Here is a 17,114-nt window from a genome sequence, read left to right as displayed (position 1 = left end):
CAACAACCATCATCATCATTACTACAAACACAACCACCACCATCACAACAACCACCATCATCATCATCATCATCACCACCACCACCATCATCATCACAACAACCACCACCACCATCATCATCACTACCACAACAACAACCACCATCATCATCATCACAACAACCACCACCATCATCATCACCACCACCATCACTACCACCATCATCATCACAACAACCACCACCACCATCATCATCACTACCACAACAACAACCACCATCATCATCATCACAACAACCACCACCATCATCATCACCACCACCATCACTACCACCATCATCATCACAACAACCACCACCACTCATCATCACCACAACAACCACCACCACCATCATCACTACAACCACCACCACTACCATCATCATCACCACCACAACCACCATCACAACAACTACCACAACCACCATCAGTACAACAACCACCACCACTACCACCACTTCGACAACCACAACAACCACCACCACCATCACAACCACCATCATCACTACCACCACCACTACAACTACCACTACCACCATCTAGGTGAGTAACTGGCAGAGTGACTGACTGAGTGACTGAGTGACTGACTGAGTGACTGACTGAGTGAGTGACTGAGTGACTCAGTGACTGACTGAGTGAGTGACAGACTGAGTGACTGAGTGACTGACTGAGTGACTGAGTGACTAGCTGAGTGACTGAGTGACTAGCTGAGTGACTGAGTGACTAGCTGAGTGACTGACTGAGTGACTGACTGAGTGACTAGCTGAGTGACTGACTGACTGACTAGCTGAGTGACTGAGTGACTAGCTGAGTGACTGACTGACTGAGTGACTAGCTGAGTGACTGAGTGACTAGCTGAGTGACTGAGTGACTAGCTGAGTGACTGAGTGACTGAGTGACTAGCTGAGTGACTGAGTGACTAGCTGAGTGACTGACTGACTAACTGAGTGACTGAGTGACTAGCTGAGTGACTGAGTGACTGAATGACTAGCTGAGTGACTGAGTGACTGACTGAGTGACTGAGTGACTAGCTGAGTGACTGAGTGACTAGCTGAGTGACTGAGTGACTGAATGACTAGCTGAGTGACTGAGTGACTGACTGAGTGACTGAGTGACTAGCTGAGTGACTGAGTGACTAACTGAGTGACTGAGTGACTAGCTGAGTGACTGAGTGACTGAATGACTAGCTGAGTGACTGAGTGACTGAGTGACTGACTGAGTGACTGAGTGACTAGCTGAGTGACTGAGTGACTAGCTGAGTGACTGAGTGACTAGCTGAGTGACTGAGTGACTAGCTGAGTGACTGAGTGACTGAGTGACTAGCTGAGTGACTGAGTGACTGACTGAGTGACTAGCTGAGTGACTGAGTGACTGACTGAGTGACTGAGTGACTAGCTGAGTGACTGAGTGACTAGCTGAGTGACTGAGTGACTGACTGAGTGACTAGCTGAGTGACTGAGTGACTGAGTGACTAACTGAGTGACTGACTGAGTGACTAGCTGAGTGACTGAGTGACTAGCTGAGTGACTGAGTGAGTGACTGACTGAGTGACTAGCTGAGTGACTGAGTGACTAGCTGAGTGACTGAGTGACTAGCTGAGTGACTGAATGACTAGCTGAGTGACTGACTGACTAACTGAGTGACTGAGTGACTAGCTGAGTGACTGAGTGACTGAATGACTAGCTGAGTGACTGAGTGACTAGCTGAGTGACTGAGTGACTGAGTGACTAGCTGAGTGACTGAGTGACTGAATGACTAGCTGAGTGACTGAGTGACTAGCTGAGTGACTGAGTGACTGAGTGACTAGCTGAGTGACTGAGTGACTGACTGAGTGACTGACTGAGCGACTGAGTGACTAGCTGAGTGACTGAGTGACTAGCTGAGTGACTGAGTGACTAGCTGAGTGACTGAGTGACTAGCTGAGTGACTGAGTGACTGAGTGACTGACTGAGTGACTGAGTGACTGACTGAGTGACTAGCTGAGTGACTGAGTGACTGAGTGACTGACTGAGTGACTGACTGAGTGACTAGCTGAGTGACTGAGTGACTAGCTGAGTGACTGAGTGACTGAGTGAGTGACTGAGTGACTGAGTGACTGAGTGACTAGCTGAGTGACTGAGTGAGTGACTGAGTGACTGAGTGACTGAGTGACTGACTGAGTGACTGAGTGACTGACTGAGTGACTGAGTGAGTGACTGAGTGACTAGCTGTGTGAGTGACTGAGTGAGTGACTGAGTGACTGAGTGACTGAGTGACTGACTGAGTGACTGAGTGACTGACTGAGTGACTGAGTGACTAGCTGTGTGAGTGACTGAGTGACTGAGTGAGTGACTGAGTGACTGACTGAGTGACTGACTGAGTGACTGAGTGACTAGCTGAGTGACGGAGTGACTGACTGAGTGACTGAGTGACTAGCTGAGTGACTGAGTGACTAGCTGAGTGACTGACTGAGTGACTGAGTGACTAGCTGAGTGAGTGACTGAGTGACTGACTGAGTGACTGACTGAGTGACTGAGTGACTGACTGAGTGACTATCTCAGTAACTGGCAGAGTGACTATCTGAGTGACTGAGTGACTGAGTGAGTGACTGAGTGATTGAGTGACTAACTGAGTGACTGACTGAGTGACTAACTGAGTGACTGACTGAGTGACTGACTGAGTGACTGAGTGACTGACTGAGTGACTGACTGAGTGACTGACTGAGTGACTAACTGAGTGACTGACTGACTAACTGAGTGACTAACTGAGTGACTGACTGAGTGACTAACTGAGTGACTGACTGAGTGACTAGCTGGGTGACTGAGTGACTAACTGAGTGACTAACTGAGTGACTAACTGAGTGACTAACTGAGTGACTGACTAGCTAAGTGACTGACTGAGTGACTGAGTGACTGACTGAGTGACTAACTGAGTGACTGACTGAGTGACTGAGTGACTAACTGAGTGACTGAGTGACTAACTGAGTGACTGACTGAGTGACTGAGTGACTAACTGAGTGACTGAGTGACTAACTGACTGACTGAGTGACTGACTGAGTGACTGAGTGACTAGCTGAGTGACTGACTGACTAACTGAGTGACTGACTGACTGACTAGCTGAGTGACTGAGTGACTGACTGAGTGACTAACTGACTGAGTGACTGAGTGACTAACTGACTGACTGACTGAGTGACTGAGTGACTGAGTGACTGACTGAGTGACTGACTGAGTGACTGACTGAGTGACTAACTAACTGCCTGACTAGCTGAGTGACTGACTGAGTGACTAGCTAAGTGACTGAGTGACTGAGTGACTAACTGAGTGACTGACTGAGTGACTGAGTGACTGACTGAGTGACTAGCTAAGTGACTGAGTGACTGAGTGACTAACTGAGTGACTGACTGAGTGACTGAGTGACTGACTGAGTGACTAGCTAAGTGACTGACTGAGTGACTGAGTGACTAACTGAGTGACTAGCTGAGTGACTGACTGAGTGACTGAGTGACTGAGTGAGTGACTGACTGAGTGACTGACTGAGTGACTGAGTGACTAACTGAGTGACTAACTGAGTGACTGAGTGACTAACTGAGTGACTAGCTGAGTGACTGACTGAGTGACTAACTGAGTGACTGACTGAGTGACTGACTGAGTGACTGACTGAGTGACTAACTGAGTGACTAGCTGAGTGACTGAGTGACTAACTGAGTGACTGAGTGATTGACTGACTAACTGAGTGACTAACTGAGTGACTAGCTGAGTGACTGAGTGACTAACTGAGTGACTAGCTGCGTGACTAACTGAGTGACTAGCTGAGTGACTGACTGACTAACTGACTGAGTGACTAACTGAGTGACTGACTGACTGAGTGACTAGCTGAGTGACTGACTGAGTGACTGACTGAGTGAATGACTGACTGAGTGACTAGCTGAGTGACTGACTGAGTGACTAACTGAGTGACTAGCTGAGTGACTGAGTGACTAACTGAGTGACTAGCTGAGTGACTAACTGAGTGACTAGCTGAGTGACTGACTGAGTGACTAACTGAGTGACTGACTAACTGATTGACTGAGTGACTAGCTGACTAACTGACTAACTGAGTGACTAGCTAAGTGACTGACTGACTGAGTGAGTGACTAGTGACGTACAGGAGCTCGCAGGCTCTCTGAAGGTTCTCCACTGCATCTGCCGTGAGCCCCATGAGGAGATTAGCTGAGTGACTGACTGACTGACTGAGTGACTGAGTGACTGACTGAGTGACTGACTGAGTGACTGACTGAGTGACTGAGTGATTGACTGAGTGACTGACTAACTGAGTGACTGAGTGATTGACTGAGTGACTAGCTGACTGAGTGACTGACTGAGTGACTAGCTGAGTGACTGACTGACTAACTGAGTGACTGACTGACTGACTAGCTGAGTGACTGAGTGACTGACTGAGTGACTAACTGACTGAGTGACTGAGTGACTAACTGACTGACTGACTGAGTGACTGAGTGACTGAGTGACTGACTGAGTGACTGACTGAGTGACTGACTGAGTGACTAACTAACTGCCTGACTAGCTGAGTGACTGACTGAGTGACTAGCTAAGTGACTGAGTGACTGAGTGACTAACTGAGTGACTGACTGAGTGACTGAGTGACTGACTGAGTGACTAGCTAAGTGACTGAGTGACTGAGTGACTAACTGAGTGACTGACTGAGTGACTGAGTGACTGACTGAGTGACTAGCTAAGTGACTGACTGAGTGACTGAGTGACTAACTGAGTGACTAGCTGAGTGACTGACTGAGTGACTGAGTGACTGAGTGAGTGACTGACTGAGTGACTGACTGAGTGACTGAGTGACTAACTGAGTGACTAACTGAGTGACTGAGTGACTAACTGAGTGACTAGCTGAGTGACTGACTGAGTGACTAACTGAGTGACTGACTGAGTGACTGACTGAGTGACTGACTGAGTGACTAACTGAGTGACTAGCTGAGTGACTGAGTGACTAACTGAGTGACTGAGTGATTGACTGACTAACTGAGTGACTAACTGAGTGACTAGCTGAGTGACTGAGTGACTAACTGAGTGACTAGCTGCGTGACTAACTGAGTGACTAGCTGAGTGACTGACTGACTAACTGACTGAGTGACTAACTGAGTGACTGACTGACTGAGTGACTAGCTGAGTGACTGACTGAGTGACTGACTGAGTGAATGACTGACTGAGTGACTAGCTGAGTGACTGACTGAGTGACTAACTGAGTGACTAGCTGAGTGACTGAGTGACTAACTGAGTGACTAGCTGAGTGACTAACTGAGTGACTAGCTGAGTGACTGACTGAGTGACTAACTGAGTGACTGACTAACTGATTGACTGAGTGACTAGCTGACTAACTGACTAACTGAGTGACTAGCTGAGTGACTGAGTGAGTGACTGACTGAGTGACTAGCTAAGTGAGTGACTGAGTGAGTGACTGAGTGACTAGCTGACTGACTGACTAACTGACTGAGTGACTAGCTAAGTGACTGAGTGACTGACTGACTAACTGACTGAGTGACTGACTGACTGAGTGACTGACTGACTGACTGACTGAGTGACTGAGTGAGTGACTAGCTGACTGACTGACTAACTGACTGAGTGACTAGCTAAGTGACTGAGTGACTGACTGACTAACTGACTGAGTGACTGACTGACTGAGTGACTGACTGACTGACTGACTGAGTGACTGAGTGAGTGACTAACTAACTGCCTGACTAGCTGAGTGACTGACTGAGTGACTAGCTAAGTGACTGAGTGACTGAGTGACTAACTGAGTGACTGACTGAGTGACTGAGTGACTGACTGAGTGACTAGCTAAGTGACTGAGTGACTGAGTGACTAACTGAGTGACTGACTGAGTGACTGAGTGACTGACTGAGTGACTAGCTAAGTGACTGACTGAGTGACTGAGTGACTAACTGAGTGACTAGCTGAGTGACTGACTGAGTGACTGAGTGACTGAGTGAGTGACTGACTGAGTGACTGACTGAGTGACTGAGTGACTAACTGAGTGACTAACTGAGTGACTGAGTGACTAACTGAGTGACTAGCTGAGTGACTGACTGAGTGACTAACTGAGTGACTGACTGAGTGACTGACTGAGTGACTGACTGAGTGACTAACTGAGTGACTAGCTGAGTGACTGAGTGACTAACTGAGTGACTGAGTGATTGACTGACTAACTGAGTGACTAACTGAGTGACTAGCTGAGTGACTGAGTGACTAACTGAGTGACTAGCTGCGTGACTAACTGAGTGACTAGCTGAGTGACTGACTGACTAACTGACTGAGTGACTAACTGAGTGACTGACTGACTGAGTGACTAGCTGAGTGACTGACTGAGTGACTGACTGAGTGAATGACTGACTGAGTGACTAGCTGAGTGACTGACTGAGTGACTAACTGAGTGACTAGCTGAGTGACTGAGTGACTAACTGAGTGACTAGCTGAGTGACTAACTGAGTGACTAGCTGAGTGACTGACTGAGTGACTAACTGAGTGACTGACTAACTGATTGACTGAGTGACTAGCTGACTAACTGACTGACTGAGTGACTGACTGAGTGACTAACTGAGTGACTGAGTGAGTGACTAGTGACGTACAGGAGCTCGCAGGCTCTCTGAAGGTTCTCCACTGCATCTGCCGTGAGCCCCATGAGGAGATTAGCTGAGTGACTGAGTGACTGAGTGAGTGACTGACTGAGTGACTGAGTGACTAGCTGAGTGACTGAGTGAGTGACTGACTGAGTGACTAGCTAAGTGAGTGACTGAGTGAGTGACTGAGTGACTAGCTGACTGACTGACTAACTGACTGAGTGACTAGCTAAGTGACTGAGTGACTGACTGACTAACTGACTGAGTGACTGACTGACTGAGTGACTGACTGACTGACTGACTGAGTGACTGAGTGAGTGACTAGCTGACTGACTGACTAACTGACTGAGTGACTAGCTAAGTGACTGAGTGACTGACTGACTAACTGACTGAGTGACTGACTGACTGAGTGACTGACTGACTGACTGACTGAGTGACTGAGTGAGTGACTAGTGACGTACAGGAGCTCGCAGGCTCTCTGAAGGTTCTCCACTGCATCTGCTGTGAGCCCCATGAGGAGATTTCTCCTCCCCAGAGCGACGAGGCGACCTGCCACCAGCGCTGCATCGTCACTGCTGTCAGACAACAACAACATCAACAACAACAACATCAACAACAACATCAACATTAACAACAACAACATCATTAACAACATTAACATCAACAACATTAACATCAACAACAACAACATTAACAACAACAACATCAACAACATCAACATCATCAACATCATCAACAACATCAACAACATCAACAACAACATCAACAACTTCAACAACATCATTAACAACAACATCAACAACAACATCAACAACAACAACAACATCATCAACATTAACAACATCAACAACAACATTAACAACATCAACAACATCAACAACAACATCAACAACAACATCAACAACAACATTAACATCAACATCAACAACATCATCAACAACAACAATAATCAACAACAACATTAACAACATCAACAACAACAACATCATCAACATCAACAACAACAACATCAACAACATCAACAACATCATCGTCAACAACATCATCAGTAGTAGTATCATCATCAGTAGTAGTATCATCATCAGTAGTATCGTCATCAGTAGTAGTATCATCATCAGTAGTAGTATCATCATCAGTAGTAGTATCATCATCAATAGTAGTATCATCATCATCAATAGCAGTATCATCATCATTAACATCATCATCATCAGTAGTAGTATCATCATTAACATCATCATCATCAACATCATCATCATCAGTAGTAGTATCATCATCATTAACAACATCATCATCAGAAGAACAGCGAGGGAAAAAAGTATTTGATCCCCTGCTGATTTTGTACGTTTGCCCACTGACAAAGAAATGATCAGTCTATAATTTTAATGGCAGGTTTATTTGAACAGTGAGAGACAGTTTAACAACAACAAGAAAATCCAGAAAAACGCGTGTCAAAAATGTTATAAATTGATTTGCTTTTTAATGAGGGAAATAAGTATAAGAGTTTGGAATCTTGATTGATTGATTGCTTCTGTGGACAGGTGTCTTCTATACAGGTAACAAGCTGAGATTAGGAGCACTCCCTTTAAGAGTTGTGATCATAATCCCAGCTCGTTACCTGTATAAAAGACACCTGGGAGCCAGAAATCTTTCTGATTGAGAGGGGGTCAAATACTTATTTCCCTCATTAAAATGCAAATCAATTTATAACATTTTTGACACGCGTTTTTCTGGATTATTTTGTTGTTGTTATTCCGTCTCTCACTGTTCAAATAAACCTGCCATTAAAATTATAGACTGATCATTTATTTGTCAGTGGGCAAACGTACAAAATCAGCAGGGGATCAAATACTTGTATCCCTCACTGTAGCATCATCATCATCAGTAGTAGAATCATCATCAGAAGTAGTATCAGCATCAGTAGTAGTATCATCATCATCAGTAGTAGTATCGTCATCAGTAGTAGTATCATCATCATCAGTAGCAGTATCATCAGTAGTAGTATCATCATCATCAGTAGCAGTATCATCAGTAGTAGTATCATCATCAGTAGTATCATCATCATCAGTAGTATCATCATCAGTAGTAGTATCATCATCATCAGTAGTAGTATCATCATCAGTAGTAGTATCATCATCAGTAGTAGTATCATCATCATCAGAAGTAGTATCAGCATCAGTAGTAGTGTTATTAATGCTAGTCAGTAGTAGTAGTTAATAGTGTTAGTAGACGTTGTGGTAGTGGTGGTAGTAGTAGTGGTGCTAGTTGTGGTAGTTGTAGTAGCTGTGGTAGTAGTGGTAGCTGTGGTAGTTGTAGTAGTAGTGGTGGTAGCAGTGGTAGTAGTGGTAGTAGTAGTGATAGTGGTGGTAGTAGTAGCTGTGGTAGTAGTAGTTGTTGTGGTAGTTGTGATAGTAGCTGTGGTAGTGGTGGTAGTAGCTGTGGTAGTAGTGGTGGTAGTAGTGGTAGTTGTAGTAGTAGTTGTGGTAGTAGTAGTGGTAGTAGTGGTAGTAGTAGTTGTTGTTGTGGTAGTTGTTGTTGTTGTGGTAGTTGTGATAGTAGCTGTGGTAGTGGTAGTAGTAGCTGTGGTAGTAGTGGTGGTAGTAGTTGTAGTAGTAGTGGTAGTTGTAGTGGTAGCTGTTGTAGTGGTAGTAGCTGTGGTAGTGGTGGTAGTAGCTGTGGTAGTAGTGGTAGTTGTGATAGTAGCTGTGGTAGTGGTGGTAGTAGTGGTAGTTGTAGTAGTTGTGGTAGTGGTAGTTGTAGTGGTAGCTGTGGTAGTAGTGGTAGTAGTGGCTGTGGTAGTAGTAGTTGTTGTTGTGGTAGTTGTGATGGTAGCTGTGGTAGTAGTGGTAGTAGCTGTGGTAGTAGTGGTGGTAGTAGTGGTAGTTGTAGTAGTAGTAGCTGTGGTTGTGGTAGTAGCTGTAGTAATAGCTGTAGTAGTGGTTGTGGTAGTAGTTGTGGTACTAGTAAGAGTTGTGGTAGTAGTGGTGGTAGTAGCTGTAGTATTAGTAATAGCTGTGGTAGTAGCTGTGGTTGTGGTAGTAGCTGTAGTAATAGTAATAGTGGTACTAGTAGTGGTAGTAGCTGTGGTTGTGGTAGTAGCTGTAGTAGTGGTTGTGGTAGTAGCTGTAGTATTATTAATAGTGGTAGCTGTGGTAGTGGTAGTAGCTGTAGTATTAGTAATAGTGGTACTAGTAGTGGTAGTAGCTGTGGTTGTTGTGGTAGTAGCTGTGGTACTAGTTGTAGTAGTGGTAGTAGCTGTAGTAGTAGTAATAGTTGTGGTAGTGGTTGTGATAGTAGCTGTAGTATTAGTAATAGTGGTACTAGTAGTAATAGCTGTGGTAGTGGTTGTGGTAGTAGCTGTAGCTGTAGTAATAGCTGTGGTAGTGGTTGTGATAGTAGCTGTAGTATTAGCAATAGCTGTGGTAGTGGTAGTAGCTGTAGTAATAGCTGTGGTAGTGGTAGTAGCTGTAGCTGTAGTAATAGCTGTGGTAGTAGCTGTAGTAATAGCTGTAGTAGTGGTTGTGGTAGTAGTTGTGGTACTAGTAATAGTTGTGGTAGTAGTGGTGGTAGTAGCTGTAGTATTAGTAATAGCTGTGGTAGTAGCTGTGGTTGTGGTAGTAGCTGTAGTAGTGGTTGTGGTAGTAGCTGTAGTATTATTAATAGCCGTGGTAGTGGTAGTAGCTGTAGCTGTAGTAATAGTTGTGGTAGTGGTAGTAACTGTAGTATTAGTAATAGCTGTAGCTGTGGTAGTGGTAGTAGCTGTAGTAATAGTGGTACTAGTAGTGGTAGTAGCTGTGGTAGTGGTAGTAGTAGTGGTTGTGGTAGTAGTTGTGGTACTAGTAAGAGTTGTGGTAGTAGTGGTGGTAGTAGCTGTATTATTAATAGTTGTAGCTGTGGTAGTTGTGGTAGTAGCTGTGGTACTAGTTGTAGTAGTGGTTGTGGTAGTAGCTGTAGTAGTAATAGTTGTGGTAGTGGTAGTAGCTGTAGTATTAGTAATAGTGGTACTAGTAGTAATAGCTGTGGTAGTGGTAGTAGCTGTAGTAATAGCTGTGGTAGTGGTAGTAGCTGTAGCAATAGCTGTGGTAGTGGTAGTAGCTGTAGCTGTAGTAATAGCTGTGGTAGTGGTAGTAGCTGTAGCAATAGCTGTGGTAGTGGTAGTAGCTGTAGCTGTAGTAATAGCTGTGGTAGTGGTAGTAGCTGTAGCAATAGCTGTGGTAGTGGTAGTAGCTGTAGCTGTAGTAATAGCTGTGGTAGTGGTTGTAGCTGTAGTATTAGTAATAGCTGTAGCTGTGGTAGTGGTAGTAGCTGTGGTACTAGTAAGAGTTGTGGTAGTAGTGGTGGTAGTAGCTGTAGCTGTAGTAATAGCTGTGGTAGTGGTAGTAGCTGTAGCAATAGCTGTGGTAGTGGTAGTAGCTGTAGCTGTAGTAATAGCTGTGGTAGTGGTAGTAGCTGTAGCAATAGCTGTGGTAGTGGTAGTAGCTGTAGCTGTAGTAATAGCTGTGGTAGTGGTAGTAGCTGTAGTATTAGTAATAGCTGTGGTAGTAGCTGTAGTAGTGGTTGTGGTAGTAGCTGTAGTAGTGGTTGTGGTAGTAGCTGTAGTAGTGGTTGTGGTAGTAGCTGTAGTAGTGGTTGTGGTAGTAGCTGTAGTATTATTAATAGCTGTGGTAGTGGTAGTAGCTGTAGCTGTAGTAATAGTTGTGGTAGTGGTTGTGGTAGTAGCTGTAGTATTAGTAATAGCTGTAGCTGTGGTAGTGGTAGTAGCTGTGGTACTAGTAAGAGTTGTGGTAGTAGTGGTGGTAGTAGCTGTAGTATCAGTAATAGTTGTAGCTGTGGTTGTGGTAGTAGCTGTAGTAATAGTAATAGTGGTACTAGTAGTGGTAGTAGCTGTGGTAGTTGTGGTAGTAGCTGTGGTTCTAGTTGTAGTTGTGGTAGTAGCTGTAGTAGTAGTAATAGTTGTGGTAGTGATAGTAGCTGTAGTATTAGTAATAGTTGTAGTAATAGTTGTGATAGTTGTGGTAGTAGCTGTAGCATTATTAATAGTTGTAGCTGTGGTAGTGGTAGTAGCTGTAGTATTAGTAATAGTGGTACTAGTAGTGGTAGTAGCTGTAGCATTATTAATAGTTGTAGCTGTGGTTGTGATAGTAGCTGTAGTAGTAGTGGTACTAGTATTAATAGTTGTAGTAGTGGTGGTAGTAGCTGTAGTAGTAGTGGTACTAGTAGTGGTAATAGTTGTGATAGTTGTGGTAGTAGCTGTATTATTAATAGTTGTAGCTGTGGTAATGGTAGTAGCTGTAGTATTAGTAATAGTTGTAGTATTATTAATAGTTGTAGCTGTGGTTGTGATAATAGCTGTAGTAATAGCTGTAGTATTATTAATAGTTGTAGCTGTGGTTGTGATAGTAGCTGTAGTAATAGTTGTAGTATTATTAATAGTTGTAGCTGTGGTTGTGATAGTAGCTGTAATAGTAATAGTGGTACTAGTAGTGGTAGTAGCTGTAGCTGTAGTAATAGTGGTACTAGTAGTGGTAATAGTTGTGATAGTTGTGGTAGTAGCTGTATTATTAATAGTTGTAGCTGTGGTAATGGTAGTAGCTGTAGTATTAGTAATAGTTGTAGTATTAGTAATAGTTGTGGTAGTTGTGATAGTAGCTGTAGTATTAGTAATAGTTGTAGTATTATTAATAGCTGTGGTAGTTGTGATAGTGGTAGTAGCTGTAGTAGTATTAATAGTAGTAGTTGTGATAGTAGCTGTAGTAATAGTTGTAGTATTAGTAATAGCTGTGATAGTTGTGATAGTAGCTGTATTATTAATAGTTGTAGCTGTGGTAATGGTAGTAGCTGTAGTATTAGTCATAGTTGTAGTATTAGTAATAGTAGTACTAGTAGTGGTAGTAGCTGTAGTAATAGTGGTACTAGTAGTAATAGTTGTGATAGTAGCAAGGTGCTCACCACTCCTCCAGAGTGGCCTCTCCAGACATCGCTGAGGGCCTCTGACAGTCTGCTGATGGTGCTGCTGATGCTGATGATGCTGATGATGATGGTGCTGATGCTTGGAACAACAAACATCCAAACAACACAACACACTTTTCAGAGTTACATTCAATAATTAGGTATAGCCCTGTGAGCCATTCGGCTCTTGAATCGGGTACAACCACAACAACCATAACAACACTAACAATAAAAATATCTCAAAGTTAAATTCAGATTTCAAGCTTTCGAGACTGCAGTTATTCATATTCTTAGCTGATGGGAAACAATAAAATATAAAAAAAACAATATATTTTTCATTATTTTATTGTTTCCCTTGAACGTGGCTTCACCGAAAGAGTTAAGAATATCTTAAAGTGACTTTGTGTGACTTTGTGCAAAGCAGAAAATCCAGGGAAAAAAAACACAGCAAAATAATCCTGAAATAGCAACGTACACCAACGCTGTTTGCAAATAATAACATGATGGTTGTAGTGGTGATGATGGTTGTAGTGGTGGTGATGATGGTTGTAGTGGTGATGATGGTTGTAGTAGTGGTGATGGTAGTGGTGATGGTAGTGGTGATGGTTGTAGTGGTGATGATGGTAGTGGTGATGGTGGTTGTGGTGATGATGGTTGTAGTGGTGGTGATGATGGTAGTAGTGGTGATGGTAGTGGTGATGATGGTTGTAGTGGTGATGGTTGTAGTGGTGATGATGGTTGTGGTGATGGTGGTAGTGGTGGTGATGATGGTTGTAGTGGTGGTGGTTGTAGTGGTGATGGTGATGATGGTGGTGGTGATGGTAGTGGTGGTGGTGATGGTTGTAGTGGTGATGATGGTAGTGGTGATGGTAGTGGTGATGGTAGTGGTGATGATGGTAGTGGTGGTGATGATGGTAGTGGTGGTGATGATGGTAGTGGTGATGATGGTTGTGGTGATGGTGGTTGTAGTGGTGAGGATGGTTGTGGTGATGGTAGTGGTGATGGTAGTGGTGATGATGGTTGTAGTGGTGATGATGGTTGTAGTGGTGATGGTGGTTGTAGTGGTGATGGTAGTGGTGATGGTAGTGGTGATGGTAGGGGTGATGGTGGTTGTAGTGGTGATGATGGTAGTGGTGGTGATGATGGTAGTGGTGATGATGGTTGTAGTGGTGATGATGGTAGTGGTGAGGATGGTTGTAGTGGTGATGATGGTAGTGGTGATGGTTGTATTGGTGATGATGATGGTTGTAGTGGTGATGATGGTAGTGATGGTGATGATGGTTGTAGTGGTGATGATGGTAGTGATGGTGATGATGGTTGTAGTGGTGATGATGGTAGTAGTGGTGATGATGATGGTTGTAGTGGTGGTGATGATGGTAGTAGTGGTGATGATGGTTGTAGTGGTGGTGATGATGGTAGTGGTGGTGATGATGGTAGTAGTGGTGATGGTAGTAGTGGTGGTGATGGTAGTGGTAGTGATGGTTGTAGTGGAGATGTTTGTAGTGATGATGTTAGTAGTAGTGGTGATGGTAGTGGTGGTGGTGATGATGGTTGTAGTGGTGACGATGATGGTTGTAGTGGTGATGGTTGTAGTGATGATGGTAGTAGTGGTGATGGTTGTAGTGGTGATGATGATGGTTGTAGTGGTGATGATGGTAGTAGTGGTGATGATGGTTGTAGTGGTGATGATGGTTGTAGTGGTGATGATGGTTGCAGTGGTGATGATGGTAGTGATGGTGATGGTTGTAGTGGTGATGATGGTTGTAGTGGTGATGATGGTTGTAGTGGTGATGATGGTTGTAGTGGTGATGATGGTTGTAGTGGTGATGGTAGTGGTGGTGATGATGGTAGTAGTGGTGATGATGGTTGTAGTGGTGATGATGGTAGTGGTGGTGATGATGGTAGTAGTGGTGATGATGGTAGTGGTGGTGGTGATGATGGTAGTAGTGGTGATGGTAGTGGTGGTGATGATGGTAGTGGTGATGTTTGTAGTGGTGATGATGGTAGTGGTGGTGGTGATGGTTGTAGTGGTGGTGATGGTTGTAGTAATGATGGTAGTGATGTTTGTAGTGGTAGTGGTGATGTTTGTAGTAATGATGCTTGTAGTGGTGATGTTTATAGTGGTGGTGGTAGTGATGATGGTTGTAGTGGTGATGTTTGTAGTGGTGGTGGTAGTGATGATGGTAGTAGTGGTGATGATGGTAGTGGTGATGATGATGGTTGTAGTGGTGATGATGGTTGTAGTGGTGATGATGGTTGTAGTGGTGATGATGTTTGTAGTGGTGGTGATGATGGTTGTAGTGGTGATGATGATGGTTGTAGTGGTGATGATGGTTGTAGTGGTGATGATGTTTGTAGTGGTGGTGATGATGGTTGTAGTGGTGATGATGGTTGTAGTGGTGATGATGTTTGTAGTGGTGGTGATGATGGTTGTGGTGGTGATGATGGTTGTAGTGGTGATGATGGTAGTAGTGGTGGTGATGGTAGTAGTGGTGATGATGATGGTAGTGGTGATGATGGTTGTAGTGGTGATGATGGTTGTAGTGATGATGGTAGTAGTAGTGATGATGGTTGTAGTGATGATGATGGTTGTAGTGGTGGTGATGATGGTTGTAGTGGTGATGATGGTAGTAGTGGTGGTGATGGTAGTAGTGGTGATGATGGTTGTGGTGATGATGGTTGTAGTGGTGATGGTTGTAGTGGTGATGATGGTAGTGGTGGTGATGATGGTTGTGGTGGTGGTGATGATGGTAGTGGTGATGATGGTTGTAGTGGTGATGATGGTTGTAGTGATGATGGTAGTAGTAGTGATGATGGTTGTAGTGATGATGGTTGTAGTGGTGGTGATGGTTGTAGTGGTGATGATGGTAGTGGTGGTGATGATGGTAGTAGTGGTGATGATGGTAGTAGTGGTGATGATGGTCGTGGTGGTGATGTTAGTAGTGATGGTTGTAGTGATGATGGTAGTGATGTTTGTAGTGATGATGGTAGTGGTGACGATGGCGATGTTTGTAACAATAACGACCCAACACGTGACACCAACCTCACACAACTCGCTAATTCTCTCTCCTCGTCAACTTATTATCCTCCTGCCGCTGATTATTCCGTTTCCTTTAGTCCAAAGCCAGGCGGCGATTTATTTTATTTATTATTATTTTTCTCTCGTCACGCGCGCTTCTCAAACAACGTAAACAAAACAAAAAAAACCTCCCCTCTAAGTAGTAATTATTAGAACAAAATTCAAACAAAATTTAAGATTTTAAATTTGGGGCCTTGAGGTAAAATAAAAAAACTCTCAAAGGAAAGATGGCGGCGGGTAGAGCCGAGGGAGATTCCCGCCTTTTTTGTAACACGCCCCCAAACACAAGCCCCGCCCCTCATACATCACAAGCCACGCCCCTCGTACAACACAAGCCACGACCCTCGTACGGCACAAGCCACGCCCCTCATACACCACAAGCCACGCCCCTTCATACACCACAAAGCCCCGCCGCTCACACCCACAAGCCACGCCCCTCTCATACACCACAAGCCACGCCCCTCTTATACACCACAATCCTTGTCCGTCCCTTAAACCCACCAGCCCCGCCCCTCATTCAACACCAGGCCCGCCACTCACCCCCGCCCAGCACGATCGCGCGCGCGCTTCCCGCCTTTTTTTAAACCCCTCCCCCACCAAGGTCACGTGGCGCCCCTCTCATCGAATGAGGGGGAAGGGGGAGGACAGGGTGCGAGCGCTTCCCGCCTTTTATTTAACCCCTCCTCCCCTGCAGGTCACGTGGTGCCCCTCTCATCGAATGAGGGGGAAGGGGGAGGACGGCGCGAGCGCTTCCCGCCTTTTATTTAACTCCTCCTCCCCTGCAGGTCACGTGGTGCCCCTCTCATCGAATGAGGGGGAAGGGGGAGGACGGCGCGAGCGCTTCCCGCCTTTTATTTAACCCCTCCTCCGCTGCAGGTCACGTGGTCACCCCCGCTCTCTCCTCCCATCCCGGATTAACCCCTCTTCCGTCTCGCGCCGTCGCTTGTAAGCACGTCACCGCATTTTCCCGCGCTTTTCTCGCGATGACGTAATCAGCGCGCTCCTCCCCCCCTCTCTCCACGCGTGAAAGACGTCAACCAACGCCGCCCCTTACCTGGCAGTGACGTCACCCGCGCGTTCCCCTCGATCCTCGCGGTGACGTCACTCGCGCATCGACATCGCAGTGACGTCACTCGCTCGTTCCCCCCCCCCGTTCTCGCGGTGACGTCACCCGCGCCACCAAGATATGAATTGCTTCCAACATGTATTCATTAAAATGTTTTAATTCAAATAGAACGATCAAACATAGAACTTTAAAATTTAAAATCGCAAAAAAATCGTTTCATATTGCGATTTCGATTTCAAATCGATTAAAATCGTTCAGCCCTCAACCCCCTCAACTTCCCCTCCCCCACAGGAAGCGACGTCACCCGACAAACCCCACCCGCCCACTTCCGTTCCACACAGGAAGTGATGTCACGCCCCCCCTTAAAAACCCCTCCCCCACTTCGGTTCCACAGAGGAAGCGACGAC

General features: G+C 45.1%; 1 protein-coding gene and 1 long non-coding RNA gene across 4 annotated transcripts; both read right to left on the bottom strand.

The window, feature by feature from the left end:
* Positions 1-7,042: 7,042 nt before the first annotated feature.
* On the bottom strand, positions 7,043-15,939 carry LOC116937997 (uncharacterized). Of its 3 annotated transcripts, none has more exons than XR_012931865.1 (3): positions 15,606-15,939; positions 12,563-12,696; positions 7,043-7,191 (listed from the first exon to the last, which is right to left on the bottom strand). It is a non-coding gene; the product is annotated as an uncharacterized LOC116937997 (long non-coding RNA). The 3 variants fall into 3 exon arrangements; XR_012931864.1 differs by having other exon boundaries at positions 7,044-7,191; positions 12,563-12,662; positions 15,606-15,935; XR_012931866.1 differs by having other exon boundaries at positions 7,044-7,191; positions 12,563-12,656; positions 15,606-15,935.
* On the bottom strand, positions 12,712-15,572 carry LOC142908521 (uncharacterized; the record flags this gene model as incomplete). The annotated part of the gene is made up of 1 exon (XM_076059253.1): positions 12,712-15,572. A coding segment is annotated over one exon (2,631 nt), but the record flags the coding sequence as incomplete, so codon positions are not given.
* Positions 15,940-17,114: the final 1,175 nt, after the last annotated feature.

Source organism: Petromyzon marinus (assembly GCF_048934315.1).
Source record: "Petromyzon marinus isolate PM22_M1 ecotype Great Lakes invasive population chromosome 85 unlocalized genomic scaffold, UKy_Petmar_22M1.pri1.0 chr85_unloc.1, whole genome shotgun sequence".
Taxonomy (NCBI): domain Eukaryota; kingdom Metazoa; phylum Chordata; class Hyperoartia; order Petromyzontiformes; family Petromyzontidae; genus Petromyzon; species Petromyzon marinus.
This window is presented reverse-complemented; position numbering and strand designations above follow the sequence as displayed.